This window comes from Salvelinus sp. IW2-2015, linkage group LG15 (assembly GCF_002910315.2).
Source record: "Salvelinus sp. IW2-2015 linkage group LG15, ASM291031v2, whole genome shotgun sequence".
NCBI lineage: Eukaryota > Metazoa > Chordata > Actinopteri > Salmoniformes > Salmonidae > Salvelinus > Salvelinus sp. IW2-2015.
In genome coordinates, this window is record NC_036855.1 from 2908142 (window position 1) to 2926921 (window position 18780).

Genomic DNA, 18780 nt, shown 5'->3' on the forward strand with positions numbered 1-18780 from the left:
TCCACCTGTGGGGTAAATTCAATTTGATTGGAAATGATTTGGAAAGGCACACACCTGTCATATAAGGTTCCCACAGTTGAAGTGCATCTCTGAAGCAAAAACCAAAGCCATGAGGTCGAAGGAATTGTCTGTTAGAGCTCAGAGACAGGATCGTTCGAATCACAGATCTGGGTCCCAGGGTCCCATTGAAGTCCCCAAGAACACAGTGGCCTCTATCATTCTTAAATGGAAGAAGTTTTGGAGGAGTTTTGAGAAGATTTTGAGAAGGCCAAACTGAGCATTGGGGACAAGGGCCTTGGTCAGGGAGGGACCAAGAACCCGATGGTCACTCTGACAGAGCTCCAGAGTTCCTCTGTGGAGATGGGCAGAACACTTCCAGAAGGGCAACCATTCTCTGCAGCACCTCCACCAATCAGGCCTTTATGGTAGAGTGGCAGAGCGAAGCCACTAATCAGTCAAAAGGCACATGACAGCACACTATGGTTGCAAAAGGCACCTAAAGACTCTCAGATCATGAGGATATGTCTGTAGAGCTGCAGTAGACAGGATCGGTGTCAAATACAGATCTGGGTGCCCCAAGGTCCCCATTGAGGTCCCCACGAAACACAGTTGGCCTCTATCATTCTTAAATGAAGAAGTTTTGAGATCCTTTGCCTTCCTTCCACCTCTATGGCCTGCTCGCTCCCTACCATCTGAGGAAGTACAGTTCCCGCTCACCCAGTAAAACTGTCTTCGCTGCTCTGGCACCCCAATGGTGGAAACAAACTCCCTCACGACGCCAGTCAGCGAGTCAATCACCCACCTTCCGGAGACATACCTGAAACCCACCTCTTTAAGGAATACCTAGGTAGGTAATTAATCCTTCTAAACCCCCCCCCCTTAAAAGTGAGTTAGATGCACTATGTAGTGGTGTTCCATCTGGATATCATAAGTGAATGACCAAATTGTAAGTCGCTCTGGTAAGAGCGGTCTGCTAAATGACTTAAATGTAAATGTAAATGTAAATGAGAACAAGATTCTTTGTCTGATGAAACCAAGATTGAACTCTTTGCCGGAATGACAAGCATCACATCTGGAGGAGAACCTGGCACCATGCCTACGGTGAAGCATGGGTGTGGCGAGCATCATGCTGTGGGAGTTTTTCATCGACGGACGGGAGATTAGTCGATCGAGGGAGAAAGATGAACGGAGCAAACGTACAGAGAGATCTTGGATTAAAACCGCTCCAGAGCTACTCAGGACCTTAGACTGGGTGAAGGTTCACCTTCCAATAGGACAAACGACCTATAGCACAACATCCAAGACAACTACAGGAGTTGGCTTCGGGAACAGTCTCTGAATGTCCTGAGTGGCCCAGCCAGAGCCCGGACTGAACCTGATGAACATCTCTGGAGAGACCTGAAAATAGCTGATGCAGCGACGCGTCCCCAACCCAACCTGATGTAGCCTTGAGAGGATCTGCAGAAGAAGAATGGAGAAACTCTCCCACATTACAAGGATGTTGCCCAAGGCTACACTCCTTCCGTGGCCTCCAACTGCCTGCTTATAAAGCCAAATGCTCCCAGTTTAAACATACCACCAAATAGCAGGAAATGCTCTTTTCAACCTGTTCGCTGACGTGCACCTGCGCGTGGCAATTCCGCGTGACGCCCGCCCAAACTAAGAGGCAGTGTCACTCACCCTTGGTACATAACATGGGAGTATCCGACCTAGATATCTTGAGTGGGACAGTCTTATTAAGTAAAAGCCTAGGTGTCTGGCTAGCTTGCAACTCTCCTTCCGAGATCTTCCTATTCAGAACATCTTTGCAAATCCAAGAAATTAATCAAGAACCTCTGTAACTCCTCTGCTAATTCCCAAGCAACAAAGATGCTCTTTCACGTCACGCCGCCAAACTTACCCTAGTAAAATGACTATCCTGCCGATTCCTTCGACTTCGGCCGTAGGTGATCAAATACATGCCTCGAAAAATAAAGCTAGGTTCAGACACTCTACGCTTCATAGGCAAAAAATACTTTCTGGATGCAGTTTATCGACAGTTGCCAATTCGTTTTTGCCCACTGTGTTCACATAAAGCACCTTATTACGATACGCTGCACCAACCCTTGCGATGGTATGCCCTAGTCGGTCTGGCCTCGACTACATGTTACGGTACTCACGACCTCCACTGGCTCTCGAGTACAATCTGACAAGCATATGCTATCCGTGGGTTACATCCCAGTGTTGCCAGAACAACCTCTCTCTCAGCTTCACTCCGGTCACTGAATTCCAGAAGCTACACCAGAAACACCACCCGCAGCCACGCGTTGTCCAGCACGGTGATGGTATCTCAACTCATTAATCGCCTAAAAGTGCATAATAAACCTGCATGTTGGACGCCTTTCTGCCAGTTCTCTGCTGCCTGCGACTGAACGAATTGCAAAAATCTCATCTTGATCCAGTTGGAGAGACTTTTATCTCTTCGACCTCAACAACTTTAAAAATTCTGCTAATCTGAGCACTAATAGATCCCGATCGCTAGGATCGCAATGCAGCTTGATATCATAGAATATCCATCTGTAAACTACCCACCCAAATTTACCTCTTCAGCCTCACCGCATACTGCTTAATTTAGATAATGATTTACTTTCTGCTCTTTTGCACACCTAAGATAGTAAGACCAAATATCTCCTTCTAATGTGCCACAAATGATCATTCTTAAGGATGATTTAGATATATCACTCGCAGATGTTAATCTGCCTAAATTTTAAATTATTCGTAAATTTAAATTCCCTACTCTACATGGACACTTTTGCACAAACATTGTAGTATATAGATTCTCTTTTTTTCATAGCCATGTTATATGGAAAACTATTGGTTTAATTGTTTAGACTACCATGTGAAATGTAAGCTCTGTGTTGTGTACTGAAGTTCACACGCTTGAATATGCTAAAGTATCTTATGGGCCAGGTACGCAGTGTTAACGAAAATAAGAGAATTTAGTTCTCATAAACTAAGTACGCTAACCTGGTTAAATAAATAGGTATGAAATAAAAAAAAATAAGAAAAAATATGATTGTCTCAACACTCCCTTAAGTCGGCAGAAGAGGTTCAGCGACTTTGAAATTTAGTTTACACACACACACACACACACACACACACACACACACAGGAGATGAGAGTGTTTGCTGAGCTCTGTAATAATCCTCATGGTTCTACCACACCACAGATCAGATCATGGGCTTGTCTTTCTAGCAGTGCTGAGAGCAAAAAGTCCTACCTTGTACTGGCCAGGCCCAGGGACCTCGTCATTGTTGTGGAACACGAGACTGCGTTGGGCTGTCGAACCGAAGCCTCCCTTCCTGGTACTCTCTAGGTAAGCCTTTTTCATGCTGTCCTGGGCCAGGCCATATTCAAACATATTATAGGCACCAGGACCTGAGGTGGGAGCAGAGCATTAACACAGGCGGGGGTGGGGACTGTGTTGACGTGTGTGTAAGAGAGGCAGTAAATGGATAAATGTGGGGGAATGACTGTTCGATTACCCGGCGCCTACCTTGATACATTAAATCTCTCCCTGTACACACACTAACACTACAATACATAAAAGCTCTACTTCACACGGACTGACGTTTCAGTCATCACTGAAACTACCTTTAACCATCTATCTATGCCGGGCATTTATGCACTTGGCAAATGGCAGTATTTCCAGATGATGTACTGCCACCATGTATCAGCCATAAAACATTCGCCCGGCCGTTAAGTACATAAACACACACTGGGTCAGCGATGTGAGTAACGGGGAGTGTTTGAGAGGTGTGGGGGAGACAGAGTGTGTTGTGGATTTATATTATACACAAACACACAAACACAGACACACCTGGAGTGGACTGTTTCCGGCTGTCAGGAAGGAACCGAACAGCAGTCAGGCCAAAGGGATTTCTCTGCATTCCAGTGGTCTTCTTGAGGATCTCTAGAGCACAGCGCGGGTCATTGTACATACCTACAGGAGGAGCCAGTTCCTTCACAGGACTGAACCGCTGAGAAGGAGGGACAGACAGACAGACAGGGGACACCAAACAGTCATGTCATCCACTCACAATGCTGCTATCCTGGGTATCAGTATGTTTCAGCTCTTCATGTTTGGCATGAAAAGGAGTGGCAAGGAGTGGCATGATGGCACAAACAGACTGGTGCCCTGTCTACAATGCTCCCTGCATTATCTGCTATCTACCGTAACTACACGCCTGACCACAGATCATTATCTGCTATCTACCGTAACTACACGCCTGACCACAGATCAGAATAGAAAGACGAGGAAAACAGACCAAGGGTCATACTGAGGAAGTAATAAAGGTCCACTTGTTTAACAGACTTCATATCTCTCTCACTCCTCAGCTTTGGAGGATGATTTGGCGTTGAAAACTGCAGGTGTGTAGACTGAGAAGCCGGTCTCCCCACTAACCAAGGACACTCCCCTTTCCTCTAGAGAACACTTCTACATGGCTAGGTTAAATTCTAGTTGTTGAAGAGGTCTTTCCTCTAGAGAACACTTCTAAACATGGCTATGGTTTAAATCAATAGTTGAAGAGTTCCTTCCTCTAGAGAAACACTTTCTACATGGCTAGGTAAATCAGTTTGTTGAAGAGGCCTTTCTCTAGAGAATCACTTCTACTGGCAGTTATAATCAGTTTGTTGAAGAGGGCCTTCCTTCTCGAGAACACTCTACATGGCTAGGTTTAATATCATTTTTTTTGTAGAGTCCTTCCTCTAGAGAATCACTTTCCTCATTGGCTAGGTTTTAAATCAATTAGTTGTAGGAGTCATTCTCAGAGAAACTTCTACACTGGCTAGGTAAATCAATAGTTGTAGAGTCCTTCCTCTAGAGAACACTTCTACATGGCTAGGTTAAATCAGTGTTTAAGTAAGGCCTTCCTCTTAGAGAACACTTCTACATGGCTAAGGTTAAATCAATAGTTGAAGAGTCTTCCTCTTGGAGAGACCACTTCTACATGCTAGTTATAATCAGTTGTTGTAAGTTAGGTCTTTCCTCTAGATGAACACTCTACAATGGCTTAGGTTTAAATCATGTTTTTGAAGAGGTCTTCCTCTAGAGACACTTCTACATAGGCTATTGGTTGTTAAATTTCAATGTTTAAGAGGCCTTCCTTCCACACCAAAACTGCCTTGACCTTCGTATCTTCCCATTTATAGAAGGTGATATCACGAAAAGAGGGGATGATTATAAGAAGTGCATGTGTATAAAAACAATAATAATGTTTATTGTCACAATACGAGCATATAGGTGCAGTAAATATGTGTTGTTTTACAGTCAGCCATAGTACTGAATTGCCTTATTATGGGAGCTCTTACAGAGTGGAGGGGAGGCAAAAGGGGAGGGGGAGGGAGAGGGAGGTTAAGGGGGGAGGGAGGGTTCAGTCAGGACGCAAGCAAGGCTGAATATTTGCCAGATTGTATATGATAGTGTCTTACATTAACTCTATGTGGGAAACTGAGGCTGAGTTGTATACTAGTACCTTAATACAGGGCTCCCTGAGAGGAATAGGAGAGTGAGAGGAGAGGAGAGGACGAGGTAGTAGGAGAGGATAGGAGGAGAAGGAGAGGAGAGGAGATATGAGGAATAAGTAGGAGATGGAGTCGGAGAGGAGAGGAGACAGGAAGAGGAGATGAACAGGAGAAAGAGGAGCGCGGAAGAGAGGAGATGAGTAGTGGTAATGAGAGGTTCAAGGAGATGAAGAGAGACGGAAAGGAATTAGAGCATGAGCAGAGCTAGGAGCGATGTCTAGTAGGTAGAGGAGATAAAGGTGATGCAGTTAGGAGATTGAGAGGTGAGTGTGGAGATGAGATACGAGGTAGATGCATGAGAGTGAGGATTGTTGAGAGGTAAGGAGAGGAGATGTGAGAGGTATGAGGAGAGAGAGGGAGAAGCAAGGAGGAAAGGAAAGGAGCGATGAGAGCTGATGGAGAGAGATGAAAGGAGACCAGACGGAGAGGAGATGAGAGCAGAGGAGATGAGGGTGAAGCTAGAGGAGATGAGTAGGTGAGTTTCAGTAGGTAGATGGAAGAGGTTGAAGCAAGTTTATTGGATTGAGAGAGGAGAGGAGAGGATGAGGAGTAATGGAGAGGGAGGAGAGGAGAGTGAGAGGAGTAGGAGAGGAGAGGGTAGGGATGAGGAGAGGTTAGTTAAGGAGAGGAGAGAAAGGGGGGCTACCAGCTGCTCCTTTCTCATTCCCGCTTCCTTCTTCCTGATGATGTCAGATTTGGCGTGGGTGGCTGCGGATGAACTCGATTAAAGTGAGGATCACATTGAGGCGAGCGTCCTAGGCTGAGAGCCTACGAGAGACGACTTTCACAGGCAGGCCGTATCTGACCCAGTGTCTGAGCTGGGCCCAGAGAAACCAGGTTCAGAGGCCGCTATGCCTGCTAACTTCCCTTAACTCTCAGCTAACTAACTTTGCAATAAATCTTCCCACTAGATCCCAATTACATTTCTCACTAACTCACTTGCACTAACTCCGGTTAACTCACAACTCACTCTGCTTACAAAACTTCCCCCCTTAATCTCTGCCTGTAGAGTCCAAAAGAAGACCTGTCTTCAACTCAACCCGCTCTGCTCTTCATTCAGAAAACCTATAGAAGTGTTTATAGTATGCATCGTTGAGGTCATTGTACTTCCGTGGAATGTGTTATTTGGGGATGTGGTGTGTGTGTGTGTGTGTGTGTGTGTGTGTGTGTGTTGTGTGTGTGTGTGTTGTGTGTGTGTGTTGTGGTGTGTGGTGTGTGTGTGTGTGTGTGGTTGTGTGGTGTTGTGTGTGTTGCTTTGTGTTGGGTGTGTGTGTGTGTGACTCTTGTTGTGGTGCTGAGAGAGTTGTAATTTAAAGACATCTGCAGGGGTTTCTTTGTCTAGTCTATCCACATGACGCTAATAACAGGGTTCTGCGATTATATGCTTGTAGCTATCTGAGCTCCTCCTGAATCCATACAAGCGAATATTAATCTGAGGTCTATAAGTCCAAATGGCACTCCTAATTCCCTATATAAATCACTACTTTTAGTACCAGACTGGAGTATAGTGTTAATTAATATTCTAATACATTTTAAACAGGGTAAGACATATTCAGATCTAGTGGTCTCTTTTCCAATGTGCCTTACTCGTAACTAATCAGCATAAATAACATTACCTAGTATTATCACTATAATTATACAGTTATTAAACAGTACCAGTCAAGAGAGTCTTGACCACCTACCCATTCAAGGAGTTTTCTTTATTTTAACTTTTTTTTTACATTGTAGAATAATAAGTGAAGACATCGAATACGGGTCGGCAGGTAGTTCTAGTGGTTAGTTAGTGTCGGTTTGTAACACCGAAAGTGCTTTGCATAGATCAAATCCCCGAGCTACAAGCGTTAAAAAATCTGGCTTCTTCTGCTCCTCGATACAAGGCAGTTATCTTCTTCTATCGGGTATGGTGGGCAGCATTTTGGAATTTTGGATGAATAAGCATGCCTCAAATGAAACTGCCTGCTTCTCGGGCCAAAGATAATGATATGCACGTACACTGGTAGATTTGGATAGATAACACTCTAAAAGTTCCTTAAAACTGGTTAAAAAGTGTTGTGAGATATAACAGAACTTGATTTGGCAAGGCGAAACCCTGGAATAAATATCCATCGGGTAATCGTTTTTTGGGGGTTTTGTAGGTTTTCTATTCAATTGCCATTTACAGTAATCTCATTGACTGTAAGCGACTCAAATTGCGCATTCCTATGCCTATTTCACTAGATGTCAACAGCCTTTAGAAATTGTTTCAGCTTGTTCTGAAAATGAAGAAGTAAGGAGCAGTCTGAAGAGTTAAAGTGAGTAACGAATGTTCTGCCTGAGTGCAACCATATAGAAGATCATTCAAGTAAGGGATTAATTTATCTCTATTTCGACTTGTGTAACCTTTCTACTTAAGCTGAGTATACCTTGTTTTTGTAATATTTTCCAGCTGGGCTACTGTTCTCAAACTAATCGTAAGTTGTATGCTTTTCCCGTAACTAGCATTTTTTTAATCTGACATCTTTTGTGTGTGATTCACCAAGAAGTTAATTTTAAACTCTATGTAAAAATATGTTTTGTTTTCTGAAGAAGGTGGCGACGCTAACGTTTCAACTGTACCCAGAGAGGTTAACCCACTGTTGCCTAGGGTATGTAATTGAAAATAAAATTTGTTCTTTAACTGAACCTGCTAGTTAAATAAGATAAAAAAATTATTCTTATTATATAGATAATATAAAATAAAAATATGATAATACACACTATGGGATCATGTAGTAACCAAAAAAGTGTTAAACAAATTAAAATATAATTTGAGATTCTTCATGACGGCTTTGCACACTCTTGGCATTCTCTCAAACAGCATCATGAGCTAGTCAACTGAATCTAAAATAGAAAATTATTTTGATTGTTTAACCACGTTTTTGGTTACTAGATGATTCCATATGTGTTATTTCATAGTTTTTGTTTTCACTATTATTCTCACAATGATAGAAAATAGTAAAAATAAAGAAAAACCCTTGAATGAGTAGGTAGGTACACACTTTTGATTCTGTTACTGTATATATTATATATTATTAAAAATAACAAAAACCAGTGATGGGAAGCACAAATAAAAACATCACAAATCAACCGAAAAACTGTAACATTCCTCCACAAATAATTTCCCAATCAAATACTTTAAACTCTTTAAACTGCCCCGAACGGCACCAGGACATCATGAGATGAATGGATTTTGAATTTTGTTCCAGCAATACGGTGCATTAAAACTAAATTACCTATGCTCTGGTGGGACCCAAGGAACCTCAAGAAGTTAACCAATTCCTTGTGAAACGGTTAGGCAACTGAGTGTCTATTCTATAATTAGATAAGAATGAAAGTTTATGAATTAGGGCTCTTGTAAATCGAAAGTAATGTAGAGATCTAGGGGTCTTTAGCGAATTCCAGCCAATCTCTTGATACAAGATACAGTGAATGATGTATCACAATCTGTCACCTGTAACAAAACTAAGAGCATTATGGTAGATGGCATCCAAAGGTTTAAGAGTGGTAGCAGCTGCACTTTGATAAATAATATCACCATAATCAAGAACAGATTAAAAGGTTGACTGAATAWTCTACTTCCTACTGCTTAGAGAAAGACACMATCTGTTTCGGTAGAAAAAGCCAACTTTAAATGTTATCTTCTTAAACCAGCTCGTCTATATGTTTTTAAAYGTCAAATCCATATCAATCCAAATGCCTAGGTATTTATATGCGGGAACACGTTCAATTGGAGAACCATCTAATGAGTTAACATGTWGTTAATCTGAAACATTCTTACGAGAGTTTAAAAACAACATGTATTTCGTTTTGCCCGTATTAAGCACCATTTTTAAATCAGCAAGGGATTCATGCATAGCTATAACATCTGACTGTAGTTTTGGCACAGCCAGATCCACAGTCGGGGCAATAGCATACATAACAGTATCATCCTCATATAGATGACGTTTACAATTTGTGAAGAGAACTTGGCCCAGATTCACAAAACACTTATAATGCAAAAATTAAGAAGCTTCTTAAGAAAAGAAAAAAAAGAAGTTCATAAGACTCCTCAACAATATTTTAAGATTTAATGATTTTCTTAAGCACTTCTGAAATATCTTCTTAGGAATTTCTTAACTGTTTTCTTAAGACGTTTGTTGCTAGTCAACCGATTTAGCTAGCTATCTTTGCTATAGCAATAGCAATCATGTTAGCATATTTCATACTGAGATTACTGTTCTAAAACATGTTCTTGGGTTTAAAATAATCAATACAGAAACTTTCAGATTAAGTTTGTGAGTTAATCAAACATGTTCAATTGCTTTCATCAGTTTATTCTCTCACTGCCCTGAGTTTAAGACGAGGGTTTAGCCATCTTGGAATTAAGAAAGCAATCCAATAACTTTATTTTCAAGAATCTAATTTCCTCTTAACTTTTTGCTTAAAGAGAAACATAAGAAATAAGGCAAGAACATGTCCAATAACCTTTTTGAAGAATAGCAACTTTGCTTAACTTTCTTCATAAGTCTATAGTTAAGGAAAAAATGGCAGTTAAGAAGACATTTCTTCTTAAGAAGGTTTTGTGAATCTGGGCCCAGATTCCAAAATCGACTGCTGTGATACACCTTTATGCACTTCAAGAAATTCAGACTTAACCTCATCAATCACGCTGGTCTGAGTTCTGTCACTAAGATAATCATGAAACCRTGAACAGGCGTCAGAGCTCAGGCCTATCGAGGACAACTTAGTCAATAAAATAGCGTGATCAACAGTATCAAGAGTTTTGACTGGTCCACAAACAAAGCAGCACATTTCTTTTTAGTGTGTAAAGCATTGACGAGAACATTAACTACTAAAGTCGTAGCTGTAATAGTGCTATGCCCAGGACTAAACCCTGATTGGTTGACATTCTAAATACATTTCTCAGATAAAAAAAGAACAAAGTTGTACATTTACCAAGGATTCTAGAATCTTAGCTGGACAAGGAAGCCTTGAAATGGGGCGATAATTAAGATCTCTACTATCCCTGTCCTTATGGAATGGCAGAACAAGAGCTGAATTCCATACTTTTTGAATATTTCCTGATAACAATGATAAATAACTCATGTGGGTTATTGAGCCAACAATGATGGGCACTGCACACTTAAGCAGACCAGGATCCAATTGGTCGGCCCCCTGTGGATTTCTTGTTGTTTATTGCTAGCAAAGCATCCAGGATGTATTTTTCTGAAAATAACCTAAAAGAAAAGCTTTGACTATCATTTCTCTGATCATTCAGAAAGTTTCCCCTATCAGCATCCAGCCCAGTATCATTGTGTATAACCTTAGAAGTTATTCCAAAGAGAGAGCCCGCTGAAATAAAATGGTCATTAAATGCATTAATAATGGCATTTTTTCCCATAATGAGGCCAGTGTCTGAATTAATGTGTTGTGGCAGAGAGGAGGAAGTAGAACCCTTCAGGGATTTGACAGTTATCCAGAATTTAGCCGGGTCCCATTACAATGAGAAAGAGCGGTTACATAATAATCAGATTTAGCCTTTCTGATTTGTCTTACACAATGACTCCTCAGTTGCTTAACAGCTTGCCAGTCCGGGCCTAAGCCTGTGTTCCTGGCCTTGACACAAGCGTGATCTCTTTTATTAGTGACTTCTAATAATTCCGGAGTGTACCAGGCATTCCATCTACCTTTAACCCTTCATTCTTTGAAGGGAGCATGATTATCCACAATAGTATTAAAGACATGTGCAAAAAATCTGAAAGATAAATCAGGTTCTGTGATAGCTGAAATACAATCARGATCACTAAAATAAAGATCACGTTAAAAAGCCTTTTTGCTGAAGTTTTTAAAGTTCCTCTTTGTGACGACACGAGGTTTAGAATTGTGTATTCTCACATTTCTAACACAAACAACTGGGCAATGGTCACTAATATCCTGGGCGAAGACACCAGTAGAAACATACTTAAGTTAAGATAAGATCAATCAGAGTTGACCTTGAATGATATTTAGGGTTGGGCCGTRAAGGCGTAGTCATAAACTGGGTTAGGTTYAGATCATTACACATTTATTTTTGATTGTCTGAAGCCTGCATTTCCCAATCATAATTTAATAAACTAAAGAAGACACCAAACTAGTTAACTCCTCGAGTGCACAAAGGTTAGCTGAGGGAGGACGGTAGACCCTTATAACAGTTATGGATACATTTTCCCTCAAACAAAKGCTTAAAAATGTCAGTAAAGAGACAGATAAATAATTTCCAATAAGAACGGCCACTCCAACACCTCTACCCTGTCTGTCAGCTCTGAACACATCATAACCCTCAATATTAATATCAGAATGTCCCCAGAGATCAGCCAGTATCAGCCAATACCAGAATGTCCGGATACATCTGTATCGCCATAATCTTGATGTAATCCAGTTTAGGATGTAAGCTCCTAATGTTCAGATGCATCAACCCAAGTCCTTTTACAAATCTTTTATTCACATGGAGGCTCCAACTCAAACAAGCTACGTTCAATAGGTGGTTTCAGGCCCTGTCTGATATTGATWTAGTTGGTAWGGCTATAAGATTGCATAGAACTGCACCATTTGGTCTATCCCTATTAGTAGTAGAGGAGAGAGTATAAGGTTGGCACCATAGGGCCTGAGACCTCAGCCTATGTCAATATGAGGACCTCTCAGAGTAACCAATKAYGGAATGTTATAAACTGACTTACATGGGCTTTGGTTGCTATCGTGCAACAGCCCAAGCCCTCTACGTGATGTGAAAACCGAGGCGGTATTCAAGTTTATGGGATTCAYATTTCAACTAATAGTACTGGGTGTGCAGAACACAGTGGGCATCTCTTTTGAGCTAACAGTAGCAGATCTAAGAGTGGAGTTCAAATGAATGGGTACAAGATTACAACTGACGACACCCCTGGCAGTATAGACAACAGTACGACGATAACGCTTAGAGAGGATGGGAGGTATTACCTGAGCGGGGCTTGGTCTGTCTCTGAGTCAATATCTTAACGCAGCCTGGCTTGGTCTGTCTCTGAGTCAATATCTTAAYRCAGCCKTGAAATATGAAGAGGGTTCAGACTCCTAGATGGTTTGTGTCCATCATCTCTGTAGAGCCTCTTTTGTTTCCAAAAAAGTGTCGAAATTGTTAATAACAGCTGTGCCAACAGAGTGGCGGTAGTCTTTAAGTCAGATATAAAGAGCTAAGATTCCTGCTGAACATTTCACAGCCGCCACCCAGCGATGGCACGGGGCCCGAGATAATCGGCTGCTTTTTCTGAGCCTTTCAGGGTGTTGATCAGCTCAATAAAATCCTGTTTCATTTTCTCTGATTTACCCTTTTGATATGATTTAATCCCACRTGCACTACGCAGCAGCAGCCCTTGGCTGGACACACGGAATAAACCCTGTGATATCCTTCAACGTAGCCTCCGGGTAGCACAGGGTTTTTGCTCCAGAAACCGAGATGTACCTCACCATGCAACTACCAATGAGGAAGGTGAATGGCCTTTTCTGTGCCTCCTGGAGGATCGACGGGAGATGGGGGACGGAGGAAGTGTACCGTATACATTTAGGATGTGATTGAACCTGAATGAAAATGAAATAGTCAATTGTACTGGTATACTTATAGATGATTGAACTCCAATGGATTCTAAGATAGACACTAATATAACCTTCCATCTGTCCTAAAACAGAGAGGACTCTGGTCAAAAGGGCTTAATGATGTCTTGTCCGAGGAGCCATCCACGATGGTGTGTCTGACAGACTGCTTCACACCACAGGAAGCCAAAGTGCAACCATGGCTGAGTCGGTGCCAATTTCCTCCACCCTTCTCTCAAAGATGCACTTGCACACGCTCTCGCATGGGAGCCGCTGGCAAAAGTAGTGCACCCTATTCCCTATATAGTGCACTACTTTTGACCGGCCCTCCTACGTTGCCATTTTGGACGCACCCTTAGTTTAGTTACCGGTCATCACGATTCAGAATAGTCTGTTGTTTTCAGGAAAGGTGCTCGTTTGTGATTCTAGGTGGATTGTTTCAGGATGGTGTGTTGTGATTCAGGATGGTGTGTTGTGATTCAGGATGGTGTGTTGCATTGATTTCAGGATGGTGTTGTGATTCGGATGGTGTGTTTTATTTACTGTACCTGCGCCTGAGAGAGGAAAGGAGGGCTGAAGACAGGTAGATTGCCGTACGGGCCTGCTCGGCTTCTCAAACTGACTCCTGATGTGGTACTGGCCTGGACTGGCACTCCCTCAGACAGACAGACAGAGAGTGAGAGGAGTCAGTGAGAGGAGAGGAGAGAGAGAGAGAGACAGAGAGAGAGAGAGAGAGACAGAGAGAAAGACAGAAGAGAGAGATGAGAGAAGGAGAGAGAGAGAGAGAGAGTAGAGAGACAGAGAAAGAGACAGAGACGAGAACGAGAAGAAGAGAGAGAGAGACAAGGAGAGAGAGAGAAAGAGAGGAGAGACCGAGAGATAGACAGAGAGAGAGAGACAGAGGAGAGAGACAGAGAGAGAGAGACAGAAGAGCAACGAGAGACAAGAGACAAGAACAACAGACAGAGACAGCAGAGACGAGAGACAGACAGACAGAGACAGAGGAGAGAACAGAGACACAGACAGAGAGAGAGACAGACACGACAGAGAGAGAGAGACGAGACCAGACAGACAGAGAGACAGACAGACAGACAAGACAGACAAGAGAACAGAAGAGGAAAGAGACAGACAGATAAACTCCCATATCTATTGGGTGAAATACCAGTGTGCCATCACAGCAGCAAGATTTGTGACCTGTTGCCACAAGAAAAAGCAACCAGTGAAGAACAAACACCATTGTAAATACAACCCACTATTTATGTTTATTTTTTCCTTTGTACTTTAACATTTGCACATTGTTACAACACTGTATATATACATAAATGACATTTTTAAGGTTTTATTCTTTTGGAACTTCTGTGAGTGTAATGTTTACTGTTAATTTTTTATTGTTTATTTCACTTCTGTTTATTATCTACTTCACTTGCTTTGCAATGTTAACTATATGTTTCCCATGCCAATAAAGCCAGTGAATTGAATTGAGTTATTGGTTTATCCCGAGAGGGAGAGAGGAAGATAGAGCAGCTTGTGATTTTGGATGCCATCTGAGCCCTTCCAGCTGAGGACTGCAGATGAGAGAGAGGTGAGGACTGCAGGGTGAGGACTGCAGAGGTGAGACTGAGAGTAGACTGCAGAGGTGAGGACTACAAAGTGAGGACTACAGAGTGAGGACTGCAGAGGTGAGGACTGCAGAGGTGAGGCTGCAGAGGTAGAGGACTACAGAGTGATGCAGAGGTGAGGACTGCAGAGGTGGGACTGCAGAGGTGAGGGACTACAAGAGGAGACTGAGAGGACTAGCAGACGTGAGGACTGCAGAGGGGTGAGGACTGCAGAGGTGAGGACGTACAGAGTGAGGATGCAGAGGTGAGGACTTGCTAGGAGGTGAGAGACTACAGAGGTGAGAGACTGCAGAGGGGAGGACTACAGAGGTGAGTGACTGCAGAGGTGAGAAAAGTAGATGAGTCAATTACGAAGATGAACATTCCGAGCAGGCGAGATGGAGACTGAGCGAGGGACGTCAGAAGAAAATAACCTACTCCTGATTAGACATTGTAGTGGGCTGCATCCACAATGGCCTGGTGCACTATCTAGAGAATAACATTGCCATTTGGATGCAACCCAATTGCAGTGAAGGGAGTGGATGGGCATTAGACTGAAGTCCTCCCATAGTGCCCCTTTCCCCTCTTAGGAGCCATGTCCCACATGTTCTCCACACACTGCATGCATGATGTAGAGACCATAGAGTCCACATGTCCTCCACACTGCTGCATGATTAGAACAACCTAGTCCCACATGTCCTCCACACTGCTGCGATGTAGAGACCATTAGAGTCCCACATGTCCTCCACACTGCGCTGCATGATGTAGAGACCATTAAGTCCCACATTGTCCTCCACACTGCTGCATGATGTAGAGACCATTAGAGTCCCACATGTACTTCCACACTGCTGCATGAGTAGAAGACCAATTAGAGTCCACATGTCCTCCACACTGCTTGCATGATGTGAGACCATTAGAGTCCCACATGTACTCACACTGCTGCATGATGTAAGAAGACCATTAGAGTCCACATGCCCCACACTCTCTCATGTAGACCAGTGAGGTCCCATGTCCCCACACTGCTGCATGATGTAGAGACCATTAGAGTCCCACATGTCCTCCACACTTGCTGCATGATGTAGAGACCATTAGAGTCCCACATTCCTCCACACTGCTGCATGATGTAGAGACCATTAGAGTCCCACATGTCCTCCACACTGCTGCATGATGTAGAGACCATTAGAGTCCCAACATGTCCTCCACCACTGCTGCATGTGTAGAGACCATTAGTCCCACATGTCTCCTCACACTGCTGGATGATGTCAGACCATTAGAGTCCCACATGTCCTCCACACTGCCAGCATGATGTCGAGACCATTTAGAGTCAAGACTGATGTTAGATACATGGACACAAAAAACACAAATAAACACACACACACACACACAACACACACATCACACACACACACACACACACCACACACACACACACACACACACAATAAACACAGCGCGCACACACACACCACACACACAACACCACACACACACAGCAACACACACAACAACACAACAACAGCACACACACACACACACACACACACACACACACACACACACACACACACACACACACACACACCTCTTTGGTGGGCAAACACATTGGAAGCGGTGAGGAATAATGATGTCTGGGAGAATGAATGTGGTCGCTGTATGTGCAGCTTCTGTTTATAGACGTCTGCTGCAAACTCTTTAGAGGTCAACTAAAGACTGCCACTGCATACATTTCACAGCAGAATACCTCCAGCCAGCACATCCAATCCTACACCCTCCTGTGTATGGGTCCTATGGGCTCTGGTCATTAGTGAGACTATAAAAGGAACYGGTTGTCATTTGGGATGCAACCATGGGCATTGGTAGACCTACGGAGAGGTCTTCGTAGACTACGGAGGTATGTAGGTATCCAGGTACCAGGGCTGGGGTCTGTCCCATTTCAATTCAGTCAATTCAGGAACTACAATTTCAATGCCCTTCTCCTTGAAAAGCATTAGTGAATTTTCCCATTGATGAATTGACTGAATTGAAATGGAAATGACAGTATACAGTGAAGGGTTGGGGTCCAATTCCAATCGAAGTCCRTAAATTCAGAAAGTAAACTGAAATTCSAATTCAATAATAGACCTGATAAACTGAACAGGAGAAGCTACTTATTTCAAATCTGAATTCTGAATTCAGTGACTTCAACTGAATTGAGTAATTCCTTGGGTGTCCATGGTGTGTGTCCGTACTAATAATGATCCATCTGCCAGGGGGGTGGTGCCGTGCCAGTCCCTCTCTAATGATGACGGATGGAAGCCCAGACACCACCAGGGGACACACATCGTGGGGCAGCCATACACACGCCCCAGTCTGACCACACCTCCCCTCACCGCAAAACACAGTGGTCTGAAATATACAGTTCCAAAACAGACGGAATCAACTTGGACTGTTTGTTCTGTCTTGGATGTACTAATTCTATTGTCGTTTCTGTGTTCTTTAACTGTAATATAATATACATATTATACATATGTATATACACAAATGTGTTAAGTTGTAATAAACGTGTAAAGATTTAATAAACAGTTGAAGGTATCATTTCAGTAGCCTTCCTCCTGGAAATAAAGGGAGGTATAAAAGTCAAACACCCCTTTAATAAGTGATGGGGGGAGGGAAGGGAGAAAGGATGGGGGCATGGAGTAGCACTCCCAACCCTCTCCTAGTGAGACAGTAAGTCAGCACTGTGCCAATCTTGAAGCTCTGGAAGGGGCCTTAGAGTGTGTTCCATCCTGCTGGAAAGGAACTGCTCTCTCCTAGTCACATAAAAAGAGAGCAGGTCTCCAACAGCAACATCTCTCAGGGACTGGAGTGTTGGAGTGTTATTCTTCTCTTCAAGATATAGAAAGATATCTTTTTCAATCTCAATGAAATATTATTTTCATTAGTCACAACAGCTATGTGTTTGCATGTTTTTTTCTGGAATGTCTCCAGCCTGCTCTGGCTCTCCTCTCCTTTCCTTGCTTTCCCTATCTGTGTCTTCCTCCCCTCCCTTTTTCCCTCCCTTTTCTCCCTTTTCTCCTCCCTCCCTTTTTTCTCTTTCTCTCTTTTCTTTGCTTTCCCTTATTCTGTTTTCTTCCTCCCCTCTTCTCTCCTCCCTTCTCCTTTTCTCCCCTCCCTCTCCTCTCCCCCTCTCCTCTCATCTCATTTTCCTCTCTCTCATTTCTCTTTTTTCCTTTCCATGTCTTTCCCATGAAATGCTTTATTGCATCGTGACCATGTAGTGTTTATTTTCAGCTTCCTGTCCCGGTTATATCATGTACACTAGAGGGCATTCAAGCTTCACATTTGGACGAGCTTGTCAGCTACTGCTAATACAATGTGATCAGTGTTCCAGGGTGAAGTTTCTCCAAGGTTACAGGTCTAGGAACAGCTTCTCTCCTGAATCCTAACATTAAGCATTGTGGGGTAATTTAAAATGACCCAAGATCATATCTAGGGGCAACTTCAATCTACTCTGTGACCTGCAATGAAACTTGAATGCACAATGTGTGTATAGGATGTTGGTAGCTTTGGTAATGATGCCTTGGATGGTGTTAAAAAGGCCTGGAGGAATTACATGTGACAACTATTAAAGGTGGTATGATGTTGGTAGCTTGGTAATGATGCTTGATGGTGTTCAAATAGGCTGGAGGATTACATTGAACACCTTTTAAAGGTGGTTATAGATGTTGGTAGCTTGGTAATGATGTTGATGGTGTTCAAATAGCTGGCGGAATTACATGTGACATACTTGTTAAACGGTGGTATAGATGTTGGTAGCTTGGTAATGTAGCTTGATGGTGTTCGAATAGGCTGGAGGGATTACATGTGACATCTTATTAAAGGTGATATAGATGTTGTAGTTGGTAAAGATTTGAATTGATGTCAAATAGGCTGGATGGATTCTTGGACATGAGTATATATAATAAGGTGGTATAGATGGTGGTAGTTGTATGATGCTTGATGGTGTTAAATGGCTGGAGGAATCTTACATGTGACATAC

General features: G+C 42.8%; 1 protein-coding gene across 1 annotated transcript in view; it reads right to left on the reverse strand.

The window, feature by feature from the left end:
* The window catches only part of stpg2 (sperm-tail PG-rich repeat containing 2), a 77993-nt gene that overhangs the window by 49851 nt on the left and 9362 nt on the right, over positions 1-18780 (reverse strand). The window contains exons 7-9 of the mRNA XM_070446826.1: positions 13713-13820; positions 3860-4019; positions 3260-3417 (exon numbers count right to left, since the gene is read on the reverse strand). Coding sequence (XP_070302927.1) covers positions 3260-3417; positions 3860-4019; positions 13713-13820 — 426 coding nt within the window. The remainder of the gene's footprint in view (positions 1-3259; positions 3418-3859; positions 4020-13712; positions 13821-18780) is intronic.